This window comes from Bombina bombina, chromosome 4 (assembly GCF_027579735.1).
Source record: "Bombina bombina isolate aBomBom1 chromosome 4, aBomBom1.pri, whole genome shotgun sequence".
Lineage (NCBI taxonomy): Eukaryota > Metazoa > Chordata > Amphibia > Anura > Bombinatoridae > Bombina > Bombina bombina.
The window spans coordinates 952,598,908-952,619,608 of NC_069502.1; the positions used below are offsets into that span (position 1 = coordinate 952,598,908).

Consider the following 20,701-nt stretch of genomic DNA (forward strand, 5'->3'; position numbering starts at 1 on the left):
AGGTACTACTGCAATGCCCCCTTGTCTTAGCACCGCTAAGAAGGGACCCTAGTACCTTGTGAAAATCCTTGGAGCAGTGGCTAATCCGAACGGAAGTGCCCACAAACTGGTAATGCTTGTCCAGGAATGCGAACCCTTAGGAACCGATGATGTTCCTTGTGGATAGGATATGTAGATACGCATCCTTAAATCCCACCGTGGTCCTTGAATTGACCTTCCTGGATGGAAGGAAGAATTGTTCGAATGGTTTCCATTTTGAACGATGGAACCTTGAGAAACTTGTTTAGGATCTTGAGATCTAAGATTGGTCTGAACGTTCCCCTCTTTTCTAGGGAACTACGAACAGATTGGTGTAGAACCCCATCCCTTGTTCTCCTAATGGAACAGGATGAATCACTCCCATTTTTAACAGGTCTTCTACACAATGCAAGAATGCCTGTTTTTTTTATGTGGTCTGAAGACAATTGAGACCTGTGGAACCTCCCCCTTGGGGGAAGCCCCTTTCTAGGAACTTGTCCATTTTACATAGTTTCTCTGGAATGACCAAATTCTCACAATCATCCAGAGTGGATAACACCTCCTTAAGCAGAGCGCGGAGATGTTCCAACTTAAATTTAATTGTAATCACATCAGGTTCAGCTTGTCTGAGAAATTTTCCCTGAATCTGAAATTTCTCCCTCAGACAAAACCTCCCTGGCCCCCTCAGACTGGTGTAGGGGCCTTCAGAACCAATATCATCAGCGTCCTCATGCTCTTCAGTATTTCCTAAAAACAGAGCAGTCGCGCTCTTCGCTGATAAGTGGGCATTTTGGCTAAAATGTTTTTGATAGAATTATCCATTACAGCCGTTAATTGTTGCATAGTAAGGAGTATGGGCGCGCTAGATGTACTAGGGGCCTCCTGTTGTGGGCAAGACTGGTGTAGACGAAGGAGGGGATGATGCAGATTCCAATGCTTACTCCCCTCACTAGAGGAATCATCTTGGGCATCATTTTCTCTAAATTTTGCTGTCACATAAATCCACATCTATTTAAATGAGAAGGAACCTTGGCCTTCCCCACATTCAGAACACCAGTCTATCTGGTAGTTCAGACATGTTAAAACAGGCATAAACCTTGATAACAAAGTTACAAAAAACGTTTTAAAATAAAACCGTTACTGCTCACTTTAAATTTTAAACTGAACACACTTTATTACTGCAATTGCGAAAAAGTATGAAGGAATTGTTCAAAATTAACCAAAATTTCACCACAGTGTCTTAAAGCCTTAAAAGTATTGCACACCAAATTTGGAAGCTTTACACCCTTAAAATAACGGAACCGGAGCAGTTTTTTATATTTAACCCCTTTACAGTCCCTGGTATCTGCTTTGCTGAGAACCAACCAAGCCCAAAGGGGAATACGGATACCAAATGACGCCTTCAGAAAGTCTTTTCTATGTATCAGAGCTCCTCACCACATGCATCTGCATGTCATGCTTCTCAAAAACAAGTGCGCAAATACAGGCGCGAAAATGAGACTCTGCCTATGATTAGGGAAAAGCCCCTAGAGAATAAGGTGTCCAATACAGTGCCTGCCGGTTATTTTACAAATTCCAAGATTAAAATATTCCCTCAAGGCTAATGGAGTATAAAATATGTTTATATATAAATCGATTTAGCCCAGAAAATGTCTACAGTCTTAAAAAGCCCCTTGTGAAGCCCCTTTTTTTTTCTGTCTGTAATAAAAATGGCTTACCGGATCCCATAGGGAAAATGACAGCTTCCCAGCATTACATCGTCTTGTTAGAAATGTGTCATACCTCAAGCAGCAAAAGTCTGCTCACTGGTTCCCCCAACTGAAGTTAATTCCTCTCAACAGTCCTGTGTGGAAACAGCCATCGATTTTAGTAACGGTTGCTAAAATCATTTTCCTCTTACAAACAGAAATCTTCATCTCTTTTCTGTTTCAGAGTAAATAGTATATACCAGCACTATTTTAAAATAACAAACTCTTGATTGAATAATAAAAACTACAGTTAAACACTAAAAAACTCTAAGCCATCTCCGTGGAGATGTTGCCTGTACAACGGCAAAGAGAATGACTGGGGAAGGCGGAGCCTAGGAGGGATCATGTGACCAGCTTTGCTGGGCTCTTTGCCATTTCCTGTTGGGGAAGAGAATATCCCACAAGTAAGGATGACGCCGTGGACCGGACACACCTATGTTGGAGAAAGTAATCTAGATTTTTAAGTCATGTCCGCAGACCAAGACTTCAAACAGTGCCCCCTACAGGCTAGAACAGTAAAACCTGATGTCTTGGCATTCAGGAGAATAATCTGCATATTTGCATCACAGATAAACAAATTAGCTACCCTCAAGGCCTTAATCCTTTCTTGAATCTCGTTGAAGGGGGTTTCCACCTCAATCATCTCCGAGAGAGTGGCACCAATAGGTAGCGGCTCCAGCCACCACCGCTGCAGGCTGAAACAAATACCATGTGTGCTGAAACATCTTTCTTAACAGAGTTTCTAGCTTCTTATCAATGGGCTTCTTAAACAAGGAACTATCCTCAAGCGGGATAGTAGTGCACTTAGCAAGCGTGGAGATAGCTCTATCCACCTTAGGGACAGAACCCCACAACTCTAATTGAGAGTCTGGAACCGGGAACAATTTCTTAAAGGAAGGAGGAGGGGAAAAAACATAATTTATGCTTATCTGATAAATTTATTTCTCTTGTAGTGTATCCAGTCCACGGATCATCCATTACTTGTGGGATATTCTCCTTCCCAACAGGAAGTTGCAAGAGGATCACCCACAGCAGAGCTGCTATATAGCTCCTCCCCTAACTGTCATATCCAGTCATTCGACCGAAAAACAGAGAAAGGAGAAACCATAGGGTGCAGTGGTGACTGTAGTTTAATTAAAATTTAGACCTGCCTTAAAAGGACAGGGCGGGCCGTGGACTGGATACACTACAAGAGAAATAAATTTATCAGGTAAGCATAAATTATGTTTTCTCTTGTTAAGTGTATCCAGTCCACGGATCATCCATTACTTGTGGGATACCAATACCAAAGCTAAAGTACACGGATGATGGGAGGGACAAGGCAGGATTAAGCGGAAGGAACCACTGCCTGAAGAACCTTTCTCCCAAAAACAGCCTCCGAAGAAGCAAAAGTATCAAATTTGTAAAATTTTGAAAAAGTGTGAAGCGAAGACCAAGTCGCAGCCTTGCAAATCTGTTCAACAGAGGCCTCCTTTTTGAAGGCCCATGTGGAAGCCACAGCTCTAGTAGAATGAGCTGCAATCCTTTCAGGGAGCTGCTGTCCAGCAGTCTCATAGGCTAGGCGTATAACGCTCCAAAGCCAAAAGGACAGAGAGGTTGCCGAAGCTTTTTGACCTCTCCTCTGTCCAGAGTAAACGACAAACAGGGAAGATGTTTGACGAAAATCCTTAGTAGCATGTAAGTAAAACTTCAAGGCACGGACTACGTCCAGATTATGTAAAAGACGTTCCTTCTTTGAAGAAGTATTAGGACACAATGATGGAACAACAATCTCTTGATTGATATTCTTGTTAGAAACCACCTTAGGTAAAAACCCAGGTTTGGTACGCAGAACTACCTTATCTGCATGAAAAATCAGATAAGGAGAATCACATTGTAAGGCAGATAGCTCAGAGACTCTCCGAGCCGAGGAAATAGCCATCAAAAACAGAACTTTCACAGATAAAAGTTTAATATCAATGGAATGAAGGGGTTCAAACGGAACTCCTTGAAGAACTTTAAGAACCAAGTTTAAGCTCCACGGAGGAGCAACAGGTTTTAAACACAGGGCTTAATTCTAACCAAAGCCTGGCAAAAATGCCTGTCTGAACGTCTGGAACCTCTGCCAGACGCTTGTGCAAAAGAATAGACAGAGCAGAAATCTGTCCCTTTAAGGAACTAGCTGATAATCCTTTGTCCAAGCCCTCTTGGAGAAAAGACAATATTCTAGGAATCCTAACCTTACTCCATGAGTAATTCTTGGATTCACACCAATAAGGATATTTACTCAAAATCTTGTGGTAGATTTTCCTGGTAACAGGCTTTCGTGCCTGTATATTAAGGTATCAATGACTGACTCGGAGAAGCCACGCTTTGATAGAATCAAGCGTTCAATCTCCATGCAGTCAGTCTCAGAGAAATTAGATTTGGATGATTGAAAGGACCTTGTATCAGAAGGTCCTGACTTAGAGGCAGAGTCCATGGTGGAAAGGATGACATGTCCACTAGGTCTGCATACCAAGTCCTGCGTGGCCCACGAGGTGCTATCAGAATCACTGATGCTCTCTCTGTTTGATTTTGGCAATCAGTCGAGGGAGCAGAGGAAACGGTGGAAACACATAAGCCAGGTTGAAGAACCAAGGCGCTGCTAGAGCATCTATCAGCGTCGCTTCTGGGTCCCTGGACCTGGATCCGTAACAAGGGAGCTTGGCGTTCTGGCGAGACGCCATGAGATCCAACTCTGGTTTGCCCCAACGATGAATCAATTGAGCAAACACCTCCGGATGGAGTTCCCACTCCCCCGGATGGAAAGTCTGACGACTTATAAAATCCGCCTCCCAGTTCTCCACGCCTGGGATATGGATTGCTGACAGGTGGCATAAGTGGGACTCTGCCCAGCGAATTATTTTTGAGACTTCTAACATCGCTAGGGAACTCCTGGTTCCCCCTTGATGGTTGATGTAAGCCACAGTCGTGATGTTGTCCGACTGAAATCTGATGAACCTCAGTGTTGCTAACTGAGGCCAAGCCAGAAGAGCATTGAATATCGCTCTTAACTCCAGAATATTTATTGGAAGGAGTTTCTCCTCCTGAGTCCACGATCCCTGTGCCTTCAGGGAGTTCCAGACTGCACCCCAACCTAGAAGGCTGGCATCTGTTGTTACAATTGTCCAATCTGGCCTGCGAAAGGTCATACCCTTGGACAGGTGGACCCGAGACAACCACCAGAGAAGAGAATCTCTGGTCTCTTGATCCAGATTTAGCAGAGGGGACAAATCTGTGTAATCCCCATTCCACTGACTCAGCATGCATAATTGCAGCGGTCTGAGATGTAGGCGCGCAAATGGCAGTATGTCCATTGCCGCTACCATTAAGCCGATTACCTCCATACACTGAGCCACCGAAGGGCGCGGAATGGAGTGAAGAACACGGCAAGCATTTAGAAGTTTTGATAACCTGGACTCCGTCAGGTAAATTTTCATTTCTACAGAATCTATAAGAGTCCCTAAGAAGGAGACTCTTGTGAGTGGGGATAGAGAACTCTTTTCCTCGTTCACTTTCCACCCGTGCGACCTCAGAAATGCCAGAACTATCTCTGTATGAGACTTGGCAACTTGAAAGTTTGACGCCTGTATCAGGATGTCGTCTAGATACGGAGCTACCGCTATGCCTCGCGGTCTTAGAACCGCCAGAAGTGAGCCCAGAACCTTTGTAAAGATTCTCGGGGCTGTAGCCAACCCGAAGGGAAGAGCTACAAATTGGTAATGCCTGTCTAGAAAGGCAAACCTTAGAAACCGATGATGGTCTTTGTGAATCGGTATGTGAAGGTAGGCATCCTTTAGGTCCACTGTGGTCATGTACTGACCCTCTTGGATCATGGGTAGGATGGTCCGAATAGTTTCCATTTTGAAAGATGGAACTCTGAGGAATTTGTTTAAGGTCTTTAGATACAAAATTGGTCTGAAGGTTCCCTCTTTTTTGGGAACCACAAACAGATTTGAATAAAAATCCTGTCCTTGTTCCGTCCGCGGAACTGGATGGATCACTCCCATAATTAGGAGGTCTTGCACACAGCGTAGGAATGCCTCTTTCTTTATCTGATTTGCAGATAGCCTTGAAAGATGAAATCTCTCTTGTGGAGGGGAAGCTTTGAAGTCCAGAAGATATCCCTGAGATATGATCTTGAACATCTCTTGCCCATGCCTGGGCGAAGAGAGAAAGTCTGCCCCCTACTAGATCCGTCGCCGGATAGGGGGCCGTTCCTTCATGCTGTCTTAGAGGCAGCAGCAGGCTTTCTGGCCTGCTTGCCTTTGTTCCAGGACTGGTTAGGTTTCCAGGCCTGCTTAGATTGAGCAAAAGTTCCCTCTTGCTTTGAAGCGGAGGAAGTTGATGCTGCACCTGCCTTGAAATTTCAAAAGGCACGAAAATTAGACTGTTTGGCCTTTGCTTTGGCCCTGTCCTGAGGAAGGGTATGACCCTTACCTCCAGTAATGTCAGCAATAATTTCCTTCAAACCAGGCCCGAATAAGGTCTGCCCCTTGAAAGGAATGTTGAGTAATTTAGACTTCGAAGTCACGTCAGCTGACCAGGATTTAAGCCATAGCGCCCTACGCGCCTGGATGGTGAATCCGGAATTCTTAGCCGTTAGTTTAGTCAAATGAACAATGGCATCAGAAACAAATGAGTTAGCTAGCTTAAGTGTTCTAAGCTTGTCAATAATTTCAGTCAATGGAGCTGTATGGATGGCCTCTTCCAGGGCCTCAAATCAGAATGCCGCCGCGGCCGTGACAGGCGCTATGCATGCAAGGGGCTGTAAAATAAAACCTTGTTGAATAAACATTTTCTTAAGGTAACCCTCTAATTTTTTATCCATTGGATCTGAAAAAGCACAACTGTCCTCAACCGGGATAGTGGTACGCTTTGCTAAAGTAGAGACTGCTCCCTCCACCTTAGGGACCGTCTGCCATAAGTCCCGTGTAGTGGCGTCTATTGGAAACATTTTTCTAAATATAGGAGGTGGGGAAAAAGGCACACCCAGTCTATCCCACTCCTTGCTAATAATTTCTGTAAGCCTTTTAGGTATAGGAAAAACATCAGTACACACCGGCACCGCATAGTATTTATCCAGCCTACACAATTTCTCTGGTACTGCAACTGTGTTACAGTCATTCAGAGCAGCTAATACCTCCCCAAGCAATACACGGAGGTTCTCAAGCTTAAATTTAAAATTAGAAATCTCTGAATCAGGTTTCCCCGAATCAGAGACGTCACCCACAGACTGAAGCTCTCCGTCCTCATGATCTGCATATTGTGACGCAGTATCAGACATGGCCCTTACAGCATCTGCGCGCTCTGTATTTCTCCTAACCCCAGAGCAATCGCGCTTGCCTCTTAATTCAGGCAACCTGGATAATACCTCTGACAGGGTATTATTCATGATTGCAGCCATGTCCTGCAAGGTAATCGCTATGGGCGTCCCTGATGCAATTGGCGCCATATTAGCGTGCATCCCCTGAGCGGGAGGCGAAGGGTCTGACACGTGGGGAGAGTTAGTCGGCATAACTTCCCCCTCGTCAGAATCTCCTGGTGATATTTCTTTTATAGTTAAAGACTGATCTTTACTGTTTAAGGTGAAATCAATACATTTAGTACACATTCTCCTATGGGGCTCCACCATGGCTTTCAAACATAATGAACAAGTTGTTTCCTCTGTGTCAGACATGTTTAAAAAGACTAGCAATGAGACTAGCAAGCTTGGAAAACACTTTAAACAAGTTTACAAGCAATATAAAAAACGTTACTGCACCTTTAAGAAACACAAATTTTTGCCAAAATTTGAAATAACAGTGAAAAAAGGCAGTTACACTAACAAAATTTTTACAGTGTATGTAACAAGTTAGCAGAGCATTGCACCCACTTGCAAATGGATGATTAACCCCTTAATAGCAAACACAGAATAATAACTGACAAAAACGTTTTTTTTTTTGTTTGTTTTTTTTTTATGTTTTTAAATAGTCACAACAACTGCCACAGCTCTACTGTGGCTTGTTACCTCCCTCAAAAACGACTTTGAAGCCTTTTGAGCCCTCCAGAGATATCCTGGATCATGCAGGAAGAAGCCGGATGTCTGTGTCTGTAATTTTTGCTGCACAAAAAAAACCCTCCCACTCATATTACAACAGTGGAAAGTCAGGAAACTGTTACTAGGCAGAATTCAAGCCAGGCCCCAATAAGTTTTATCACCAAACATATATAAAAACGATTAAACATGCCAGCAAACGTTTTATATTACATTTTTATAAGAGTATGCATCTCTATTAATAAGCCTGATACCAGTAGCTCTCACTGCATTTAAGGCTTTACTTACATTAGTTCAGTATCAGCAGCATTTTCTAGCAAATTCCATCCCTAGAAATATATTAACTGCACATACCTTATTGCAGGATAACTTGCACGCCATTCCCTCTCTGAAGTTACCTCACTCCTCAGAATATGTGAGAACAGCCATGGATCTTAGTTACTTCTGCTAAGATCATAGAAAACGCAGGCAGATTCTTCTTCTAAATACTGCCTGAGATAAACAGTACACTCCGGTACCATTTAAAAATAACAAACTTTTGATTGAAGAATAAACTAAGTATAAAACACCACACTCCTCTTACGACCTCCATCTTGGTTGAGGCTTGCAAGAGAATGACTGGGTATGACAGTTAGGGGAGGAGCTATATAGCAGCTCTGCTGTGGGTGATCCTCTTGCAACTTCCTGTTGGGAAGGAGAATATCCCACAAGTAATGGATGATCCGTGGACTGGATACACTTAACAAGAGAAAGAAGATCCAAGTCTCTCCCATTCATTCTTGATAATATTTTCCATTTTTACGGGAACCGGAAAAGTCTGTGGCACCACCCTATCCTCATAAACTTTATCAAGCTTAGGAATAGAAGGTTCCTCGGGTAATTTAGGTTCCGGAACCTCTAACGTAGCCAACACTTCCTTTAACAGAAAGCGTAAGTGCTCGATCCTAAATCTAAAGTCTGGTTCCTCCGCAGCCGGAGGTTTAGAGGCAGCAGATTCCGACCCAGAAAGAGCATCCTCTGAAGTAACAGAGGCGTCCTCATCAGTGGATAATCTAGTATCAGATAAATCCAACAAGTTGGAAGATTACCCCAGGAAGGATAGCAATATTTGACCTTTCACTTGCGCTTAGCAGGGCGCGATAAAGCACTGAAGGCCGCAGACACTGCCGTTTGTAGCTGTTCAGTAAGGTCTGGCGGTAAGAGGGCCCCTCCCGAAGGAGGAATAGCAGTGCTATGGGAAACTGCATGTGTTGTAAGAGATGACTGCAGGGAACGCACCTCACCGGACGGAGACCCCTCAGAGGTGGACGGCTCAGTGGTACTAAACATTTTGGGCATCTTAGATAGAAGTACTTTATCAAGGCATGTGGAACATAAATGAGCAGGCGGATATACCGTAGCCTCCTCACAATAAAAACAGGTATTAGATTTAGGTAAAGAGGGAGTACCCTCTAACGTATCAGAGTCCTCCATAACTTGCGCTTTTAAGATGGACTATAGAAAAAGATAAATGGCACCTTTATACCCCCAATGGCTGGGGCACTCACCACCTCCTATGACCCAGGCCCCACAGAGAAACCGCTTCGTCTCCTGTAAACCGCACGGTCAGGAAAGAGGAAATCAATGAGACCACACCCGGTCACATAGTATGCCATGCAGGACATCCCCTGCTCCAGGAAGAAGCACGCCAAACCTCACAGGCCGCGCAGATATCCAAAACGAAAGTAAAATTTGAATGTTCCAACATCTGCTTGAGTCTCATCTCACACGTCGCAGAATAAAACATAATAAAGCAAAGTATGCGTAAATCCCCCGTTCAATAATCCCCTTCCGGAATTATTAACTCTTGATTCCATACAGATATAAGGAGTCACACTCTGACCCTGTCTTCTTGCATTATCATATGAGTATAAAATTAAACGATCTTAACAGAATCACTGCCGTGGAACAGACACACAGCCTCTCAAGTTTGACAGTCTTGTAGCATTGCACCCGACATGGACTTGAGTGATAGAAGCAGGCAGTGAAACTCATCAACACTGATTGCTTAGGAGCTGTTAATACGAGTCTGGATGGTTTTGCAGAAAGACTCTCCCTGCATCTCCAGACCCTAACATTCGTCAAAGCTCTCACTGAGAGGCTGACAAGACTACTTATAACTCCAGTCCCATACCGAAGAGTACTACCCTCCATAAGAGACTAATCCGAACCTTCCGACACTTTTCTGCCATCCTCCTGTGACGAAAGGCAAAGAATGACTGGGGGATGAGGGGAGTGGGGGAGGTATTTAAGCCTTTGGCTGGTGTGTCTTTGCCTCCTCCAGGTGGCCAGGTTCTGTATTCCTACAAGTAAGGAATGAAGCCGTGGATTCTCCTCATATTAAGATGAAAATAAAAGTTTTACTGTGCAAGTCTCCAGTACCTAGAAGACAAAGGCACTTACCTGCAGATCCAGCTGTCGGGCAGAGAGACCACTCACAAGGTGTGAAAGGACACTTACTCCTATCAGAGACCTGTAGAAAAAGATAAAACAGAGTAACTAACACTGGCTTTCAATAACAGGGGTAGCAATAATGTTAGACGTAAAGCAAAGACAACCTCGCCACCTTCTAACTGCTAAAAAACACAACTCTTACTAAAGAGATTGATGTAGACACAGCTAGACCTCAATCCTTGCTTGCAGGGAAAAGTACCCATTGAAGGATTAAATCTTCAGACACTCAACTTCGCCATCCTCCCGATAACAGAGGCAAAGACTGACTGGGGGTTATGGGTAAGGGAAGTGACACTTAAGAGCTGCTGGGGTGCTCTTTGCCTCCTCCTGCTGGCCAGGAGGTGAATATCCCACTAGTAATTGGAATGAAGTCATAGACTCTCCATGCCATAGGAAAGAAATGTAATTTTTAACCATGGAATTTGCAGTGATTCAAATAATACGTGGAGTGGGACAACATGGTAGCTAGGTAAAGCACTGCTGCACTCTTCACTCCACCTATACATGAACTGTGCACAGTTATAAAAAAAAACAACAACACTTCCTTACAAGGGAAATTTGGCGCAGCAGACAACAAAGGCCCCAGGGAATAGCTAGGGAAGGGACTGCTGTGCCATTGGTCTGACCAGTAATGTGATAAGGGGGATAAGAGAATGGCCAGGGATCTGATTTTAGGTATGTTGTGGCTAAGATCATAATTGGAAGGCAAGGGATCAGAGATCTTCTGTGGGTATTGGCTGAGTGTTGCAGGGCCCCAGGTCTATCCTGAGGTTGGTTCTTTATTAGTTATCAAATATTGTTTGTTTTTAATAAGTGAACTGACATCCTGGGTCACACAGTATTACTTTGGCACAGCAGTCATAAAGGTTGCCAACCCCTCAGGAAATCTGCTTATAAGAGTATTGAAAGTGGCTGCAGGAACATCCTCTCAAATGGACTGGCCCTTTCTCCTGCCCACCATTGGGAGGTTCATTTCTTATGTTGCCTTTTATTTACATACCTTTTAAAGCATGGGTAATTCTGAATTATCTTCTTGAAACTGAAAGGAGACTACAAACAAATCTTGTAAAAAAATAAAATGTTTTAAAGTACAGCAAACACCCACCTGTCAAGTTTAATTTAGGAATTGGTAGTGGTTCTGTAGGAACTGGGTGGTAGGAAAATAAGGTGAACATTCCGCGTCCCACAGGAAGAGACATAGTCCTCTGACATAGTTGTAATAACCTACAATTGATAAGAAATATATAGGCAAAACAATAAGCATATAAAAGTACTGATAAAAGGATATTAGCAGACAAATCATTTACACATCACTACATTGTATCTGTAAAATAAAATAGTACATATACCCTATCCTTTAAATGATATGAACAGAAAGGTTCTAGTAACATGTAAGCTTATTTGTCCACCTGCAGATATTACCATTTGTTGGTATATGATTTTTAAAATGCAGCCGAATTTTGCCAATGTTAACACCTACTAATAAAGGGGTAGTGCATAGGCTTTATTTCTTACCTGTACAACATGTAGCTAAGTATCACCTAAATGTCTCCCACTTTAATGTTTAATTGGGTGGGGAATAAAGAAATCAATCCCCTGCTTCCTTCAGAGATACTGTACATCAAGTGCAACCCAGTACAAATTATATTAAACCAGTGTATAAAAATCATTGATTTGTTTCCATTAAAAAAAAAAATTAAAGGCACAACATGAACCCCGCTCTGTTTAACACCCCACACTGGACTTTGGGCAATGAGGCCCCTTACTTCTCCTAGAAGATCCTGATATCCCCTACGGGATTTGCCACTTTTACTGTTCCTTACGGGACTTAGCATGGATGTTTTCAGTTTCTCCTGTTCTATGGTTCCACCTTATCCCCTTTTTTTTTTTTTTTTTTTTTTTTTTTTTTCTTACGCGCTTCCCTCTCTATACTGAGGGATATGCAAATGTTAATGTGTTGCAGCATTGTTATTACCATTAATGATTGTTTGTTTATACTTTGCATAGTTGAGAGACTTGTCAATAGAATAGCTTAGCTACCACAGCCATGAGTATGGGCGTCTACTCTACTAGATTTTCCAAGTGTTGAGACATAGCTTAACAGTGATGATCTCCCCTATGGTAAACATATGTCATTGCCCCCTAGCAATATCCAGCTGAAATTACTTAAAATGTGTACCATGGGAAAAGATACCTTGTCACCAAATATTTGTTACTAGTAAGTAGATTGCTAAGAAGGGAGCCATTCTACAAGAATAATTTACCTAGCAATATTGCCAAATTGTGTGTACCAGTTATTGCCTCATAGTTAATGGCACTGTTTAACTCTGTATCCTGTGTTCAACCTTATTGAAACGTGATAATGTGTTGTTCCTGTAGAGCTGTGTATTTGTCACGTTTGACCCACCACATGATACGTGTGAAACGACACACATGACACAGACCGGAGAATCTTGACATCTGTAGACATTTGACGCATGACACAAAACGACTGACTGGGGTCAGGCTCTGCATGCTGACCTCCACCCCACCTTAATAGTTGTGACCTCTTACTATTTCTAGTAAGAGCACTCATAGAGATAGTGTACTCTACACATCGCTGAGTATCCTGACTGTTCCTAAAATAACCCATACAGTTACTTGAGAGCGGATAGACCCACCTCTCCCTTCTTTCATTTCCCCCTTTTTCCCCTGTCTCCCTGGTAAACATCCCCCTCCCATCCTTTTACTATTCTACTAGGGACATAAAATCTCCTAACCATATGGCGCCTATAACTGTAGCCACTATCAATGCCCAGGGCTTAAACTCCCATACTAAACGAAGCCTTTTATCTAGTTACCTTGACTCCCACAAACTACATATTGTGTTTCTCCAAGAGACTCATTGGGATAACAAAGCTAGGCCGTTTCGTACTCCGATACATTACCCCATATGTGAAATGGCTTGTTTCTCAGAGAAAAAGAGAGGGGTAGCGATTCTGATCCACAGAGACATTTGTTGTGTCATGGAACATGTTGACCGGGACCCCGAGGGCAGATACCTGATTTTGGTCTGCTCATTAAATGGACTACTATACACCTTAGCCTCTATTTACACCCCAAATGTCAAACAGATTCCATTCTTGAGAAAGTTTCTGCGGAGACTGGGAGAAGTTAGGAGGGGACACCTATTGATAGGGGGGGATCTTAATTTGGTTTGGGACCCTACTCTAGATAAAAAAAAACCGAAAACATACCTCTCTGACCGAAAGGGAATCCTTTGGGCCGCACTTAAAGCCTATCTCAGGGGCCATTTTATTAACAAAAGTACGTTGTTAAAGGCTAAAAACAAGGTTTCCCTTGCTAAATTATATGCGGAACTGAGACAGACTGAATTGGCTAACAAAAATATCCCAACTCCCGCCCTGGGCGACCGGGTTGGCGCTATCAGAGATGAAATTAATAAGAGAGAGCGGCTACGAGTTCAGGCAAACCTGCTTCGGCTTCGACAAGTGTACTTTTACAAAGGAAACAAGGCTGATAGGTTGCTGGCCCGTAAGCTCAGAGATCGTGCGGTTCAAGCCAGAATCCCCACGATCTCTACGGCAGCAGGCGCAGTTCACTCACCAAAAGATATTGGGAAGGCGTTTGCTGACTACTATACTTCATTGTATAATCTAAATAGCGACTCTTTGGGAGTCGACGCTCGCAGAACAGCGACTCAACAGTTCCTGGCGGGGTTGGACCTTCCCTCCTTGGAAGCAGACTCGGTTGATGACCTGACTGCCCCTTTCACTCTAGAGGAAATCAAAACGGCCATATTGGCCTTGAAGCCACACAAGGCTTCGGGTCCGGATGGATTTACGGGCCTCACCTATTTTGCTCCATCTTTTTGATGAAGTTAGAGAGAAGGGAGCCTTCCTCCCTGAATTTTTGGAGGCTAGCATCTTGACTATACCCAAAGAAGGGAAGGATCCGGCGCTCTGCGAGAGCTACCGGCCCATTTCCCTTATTAATGTGGATGTGAAAGTCTATGCCAAGGTCCTTGCGACCAGGCTTGGAAAACACTTACCCTCGCTGATCCATTTGGACCAAGTGGGATTTGTACAAGGAAGGCAAGGTACAGATAACACTTGTAGGCTACTGAACATATTTATGGAAGCGGCGGATATGGGATTACCCCTCCTCACCCTGTCTATGGACGCAGAAAAAGCGTTTGACAGGGTGGGGTGGGATTATATGTTCTGTGCCTTGGAACGTTTTGGGATTCCCGAGACGTTTCGTACAGCTATTGCCGCCCTCTACACCTCTCCGACGGCCGTGATCAAGGGTATGGGCTTCTGTTCCTCTAAAGTTGCGATCAGGAACGGGACTAGACAGGGGTGTCCCCTGTCCCCACTCCTTTTTGCGCTGGTGATGGAACCTCTCGCGGAGGCAATTAGAGAAAGTCCTGGGGTCCAGGGCCTTCAGATTCATGATACACACCAGAAATTGGCACTCTTCGCTGATGATCTCACTCTCTTTCTCACTGACGCAGTGGAGTCACTTCCCCATCTCTTCGGGATCATTGAGTCCTTTAGTAGCATTTCGAATTATAAGATTAATGTGTCTAAAACAGAGGCCTACATGATCCACATTGAACAACCAGAACAGAGACGTCTTAAGCGGCTCTACTCGTTCAAGTGGTCGATAGATGGGATCAGACATCTAGGGGTCTTTTTGTCTCATGACAAAAACACAGTGTTGCAGGAAAACTACACTGTCTTACTGCGGGAAGTCGAGGTGAGATTGAAATCTAAAAAATATGAGGAAATCTCTTGGATGGGCAGAATTGCCGCTCTGAAGATGATGATCCTCCCCAAATTAACCTACATTATGAGGTGTATCCCCATCCCAGTGCCGGAAAAGACTCTACGTGGCTTCCAAACCTCATTTAACTCCTATGTTTGGGACAATAAGTGGCCGAGAGTTGCGGCGGCCACACTTCAGACCCCAATCGACCGAGGAGGGTTAGGACTACCCAACGTCCAACTATACCATCGAGCGGCGATGATTTCGCATTTCTCAGCGTGGGGGCCAGCCCTACCCCCTACGAGATGGAGGGAACTGGAACAGGCTTCCCTCCCTGCCTATGTTGACCTCTCGGATCTGTTGTGGGTTCCTCCACATCTAGCCACACAGATAAAAATCTCCAATCATCTTATTAAAGACTGTCAATCGGCCTGGTTTCACCTAAGACACCACCAGTTGATAGCTCTGCATCCCTCTCCCATCCACCCGGTCGTGTCGCTCCTGCAAGGGCTGCCTAATACTCGGCTCACTCCTTGGAGGGCTTTGGAGATTTCTTCACTAAGTGATTTCTTCCTGGACGAGAGTCTTCTTTCGTCCCAGGACATGATAACTAAATTCGACATTCCCCGACATCTAGAGTTTGACTTTATGAGACTTAGATCCCTGATGAAGGCATGGGGATTCCTGGTCGACAAGATCAGGACACCCACGATTTGGGAGGTTAGATGGAAGGCGAACCTACAACTGTACAAAACCCTCACTGCCCATTATGGAGCTCTCTTGGGGCCTCCCACCCTAGTGAAAACCAGACATATGGCTTCCTGGGAAGCAGAATTGAGACTCACTTTCACAACACTTGACTGGACTAAGGCGATACAGCTGACTAAATCTGCACTCCATTGTACCACAATGTACGTACTTTACTTCAAAATTCTCACCAGATGGCACCTAGTGCCGACCAAGCTTCGGACTCTGTATCCTGAGCACTCACCCCTATGCTGGAGGGAATGTGGGGAGATAGGGACCCCACTCCATATGTGGTGGTCATGTGACAGACTCCGACCAATTTGGTTGAAAGTCTGTGCGGCCTGTACGGCCCTAGAACTCCCGATCCCAGATACTCCAGGCCTAGCCCTTCTACATTTAGGCGTAAAAAAGCTACCAAAGCACAAGAGATACCTATTAGTCTACCTGTTGACATCAGTCAAGATGTTAATTGCTAGGAATTGGAAAAAACAGCAGCCCACAAGATGGCAGGCAGTCATTGACTACCTACAATACGTTAAAGCAATGGAAGACTATGTCTTTAGAACGAAGAAACAGTCAGATGTCTTCTGCCTAATCTGGGAACCCTGGGAGACCTATCTGAAACCAACTCCATAATACCCTTCTCTCTTTAAACCTAGCGACCTCTCCCCGGCTATCTCATTTTTCCCCCCTAGAGGATGCACCTCACTATGTTAGACCTGAGGTGCTCCTCGCTATTCTGACCCTTCCACCTCCCCCCCCCCTCTCGATACCTTTACTTCCTTCCCCAATATTCCCCCCCCTCCCCTTTGGGAGAGGTGGGTGACCGACTCTATCAGCATTATTCTCGTTCGCATACATCATATGTACTTACTATCCTACCTCACTTAACTGTCAGGCTCATCAGGTATGGCGTATATGGCCATACGGTATCTAAAATACAAAAAACCAAAACCTCCCCTCGGACAAACCAATACACAACACCTGTAAAGTGCAAATACACAGCTGAAGTATGATTATTGGACAAGTTTGACTACTATACCGGGCCAACCGGTCTACTTTGAATGTCATTTGCCTTATGAAAAATTGCGTGTATTCCCGCTCCCAATTATGTCAAGTGAAAACTGTGTTGTTGTGTGGTTTTGTATTATCATTATTAATAAAAATTTATTCAAAAAAAAAAAAAAAAACACAATTTATGCTTACCTGATACATTTATTTCTCTTGTGGTGTATCCAGTCCACGGATCATCCATTACTTGTGGGATATTCTCATTCCCAACAGGAAGTTGCAAGAGGACACCCACAGCAGAGCTGTAATATAGCTCCTCCCCTAACTGTCATAGCCAGTCATTTGACCGAAAACAAGCCGAGAAAAGGAGGAACCATAGGGTGCAGTGGTTACTGTAGTTTAAATTTAAAAATTACCTGCCTTAAAATGACAGGGCGGGCCGTGGACTGGATACACCACAAGAGAAATAAATTTATCAGGTAAGCATAAATTGTGTTTTCTCTTGTAAGGTGTATCCAGTCCACGGATCATCCATTACTTGTGGGATACCAATACCAAAGCTAAAGTACACGGATGAAGGGAGGGACAAGGCAGGAACTTAAATGGAAGGAACCACTGCCTGTAAAACCTTTCTCCCAAATATAGCCTCCGAAGAAGCAAAAGTATCAAATTTGTAAAATTTTGAAAAAGTATGAAGCGAAGACCAAGTCGCCGCCTTGCAAATCTGTTCAACAGAAGCCTCATTTTTAAAGGCCCAAGTGGAAAGCCACAGCTCTAGTGGAATGAGCTGTAATCCTTTCAGGAGGCTGCTGTCCAGCAGTCTCATAGGCTAAGCGGATTATGCTTCTTAGCCAAAAAGAAAGAGAGGTTGCCGAAGCCTTTTGACCTCTCCTCTGTCCAGAGTAGACAACAAACAAAGCAGATGTTTGACGAAAATCTTTAGTAGCTTGTAAGTAAAACTTTAAAGCACGGACCACGTCCAGATTGTGTAATAGACGTTCCTTCTTCGAAGGATTAGGACACAAGGATGGAACAACAATCTCTTGATTGATATTCTTGTTAGATACCACCTTAGGTAAGAACCCAGGTTTGGTACGCAGGACTACCTTATCCGTATGAAAAATCAGATAAGGAGAATCACATTATAAGGCAGATAGCTCAGAGACTCTACGAGCCGAGGAAATAGCTACCAAAAACAGAACTTTCCAAGGTAAAAGTTTGATATCTATGGAATGAAGAGGTTCAAACGGAACTCCTTGAAGAACCTTAAGAACCAAATTTAAGCTCCATGGTGGAGCAACAGCTTTAAACACAGGCTTGATTCTAACTAAAGCCTGAAAAAAAATGCCTGAACGTCTGGAACATCTGCCAGACGCTTGTGCAAAAGAATAGACAGAGCAGAAATCTGTCCCTTTAAGGAACTAGCTGACAATCCTTTTTCCAAACCTTCTTGGAGAAAAGATAATATCCTGGGAATCCTGACCTTACTCCATGAGTAACCCTTGGATTCACACCAATAAAGATATTTACGCCATATCCTATGTTAAATTTTCCTGGTGACAGGCTTTCGTGCCTGTATTAAGGTATCAATAACTGACTCGGAGAAGCCACGCTTTGATAAAATCAAGCGTTCAATCTCCAGGCAGTCAGCCTCAGAGAAATTAGATTTGGATGGTTGAAAGGACCCTGAAGTAGAAGGTCCTGTCTCAGAGGCAGAGACCATGGTGGAAAGGATGACATGTCCACTAGATCTGCATACCAGGTCCTGCGTGGCCACGCAGGTGCTATCAGAATCACTGATCCTCTCTCCTGCTTGATATTGGCAATCAGTCGAGGGAGCAGAGGAAACGGTGGAAACACATAAGCCAGGTTGAAAGACCAGGGCGCTGCTAGAGCATCTATCAGTGTCGCCTTGGGATCCCTGGACCTGGATCCGTAACACGGAAGCTTGGCGTTCTGGCGAGATGCCATGAGATCCAGTTCTGGTTTGCCCCAACGATGAATCAGTTGTGCAAAAACCTCCGGATTGAGTTCCCACTCTCCCGGATGAAAAGTCTGATGACTTAGAAAATCCGCCTCCCAGTTCTCTACACCTGGGATATGGATAGCTGATAGGTGGCAAGAGTGAATCTCTGCCCAGCGAATTATTTTTGAAACTTCTAACATCGCTAGGGAACTTCTTGTTCCCCCTTGATGGTTGATGTAAGCTACAGTCGTGATGTTGTCCGACTGAAATCTGATGTACCTCAGATTTGCTAACTGAGGCCAAGCCTGAAGAGCATTGAATATCGCTCTTAGTTCCAGAATATTTATTGGAAGGAGAGACTCCTCCTGAGTCCACGATCCCTGAGCCTTCAGGGAATTCCAGACTGCACCCAAACCTAGAAGCCTGGCATCTGTTGTTACAATTGTCCAATCTGGCCTGCTAAAGGTCATACCTTTGGACAGATGGACCCGAGATAGCTACCAGAGAAGAGAATCCCTGGTCTCTTGGTCCAGATTCAGTTGAGGGGACAAATCTGTGTAATCCCCGTTCCACTGACTGAGTATGCATAGTTGCAGCGGTCTGAGATGTATGCGTGCAAACGGCACTATGTCCATTGCCGCTACCATTAAGCCGATTACTTCCATACACTGAGCCACCGAAGGGCGCGGAATGGAATGAAGAACCCGGCAGGAATTTAGAAGCTTTGATAACCTGGACTCCGTCAGGTAAATTTTAATTTCTACAGAATCTATCAGAGTCCCTAGAAAGGAAACTCTTGTGAGTGGGGATAGAGAACTCTTTTCCTCGTTCACTTTCCACCCATGCGACCTCAGAAATGCCAGTACTACGTCCGTATGAGACTTGGCAATTTGGAAGTTTGACGCCTGTATCAGGATGTCGTCTAAATAAGGGGCTACTGCTATGCCCCGCGGCCTTAGGACCGCCAGAAGCGACCCTAGAACCTTTGTAAAGATTCTTGGGGCTGTAGCTAATCCAAAGGGAAGAGCTACAAACTGGTAATGCCTGTCTAGAAAGGCAAACCTGAGAAACCGATGATGATCTTTGTGTATCGGAATGTGAAGATAAGCATCCTTTAGATCCACTGTAGTCATATATTGACCCTCCTGGATCATTGGTAGGATGGTACGAATAGTTTCCATCTTGAATGATGGAACTTTGAGGAATTTGTTTAAGATCTTTAGATCCAAAATTGGTCTGAAGGTTCCCTCTTTTTTGGGAAACACAGACAGATTTGAGTAAAAACCCTGTCCCTGTTCCTCCTTTGGAACTGGATGGATCACTCCCATAACTAGGAGGTCTCGTACACAGTGTAAGAATGCCTCTCTCTTTATCTGGTTTGCAGATAATTGTGAAAGGTGAAATCTCCCTTTTGGGGGGGAAACTTTGAAGTTCAGGAGATATCCCTGGGATATAATTTCCAACGCCCAGGGATCCTGAACATTACTTGCCCACGCCTGTGCGAAGATTGAAAGTCTGCCCCCTATTAGATCCGTTACCGGATAGGGGGCCGTTCTTTCATGCTGTCTTAGAGGCAGCAGCAGGCTTTTTGGCCTGCTTACTTTTTTCAAGGTCTGGATTGGTCTCCAGACTGTCTTGGATTGAGCAAAAGTTCCCTCTTGTTTAGCATTAGAGGAAGTTGATGCGGCACCTGCCTTGAAGTTTCGAAAGGCACGAAAATTAGACAGTTTGGCCCTAGATTTGGACCTGTCCTGAGGAAGGGCATGACCTTTTCCTCCAGTGATATCAGCAATAATCTCCTTCAAACCAGGCCCGAATAGGGTCTGCCCCTAGAAGGGAATGTTAAGTAGCTTAGATTTTGAAGTCACGTCAGCTGACCATGATCTAAGC

General features: G+C 44.2%; 1 protein-coding gene across 1 annotated transcript in view; it reads right to left on the reverse strand.

The window, feature by feature from the left end:
- The window catches only part of ANAPC1 (anaphase promoting complex subunit 1), a 592,717-nt gene that overhangs the window by 428,111 nt on the left and 143,905 nt on the right, over nucleotides 1–20,701 (reverse strand). Inside the window, exon 27 of the mRNA XM_053712607.1 lies at nucleotides 11,423–11,541. Within this exon, the coding sequence (XP_053568582.1) occupies nucleotides 11,423–11,541 (119 nt within the window). The remainder of the gene's footprint in view (nucleotides 1–11,422; nucleotides 11,542–20,701) is intronic.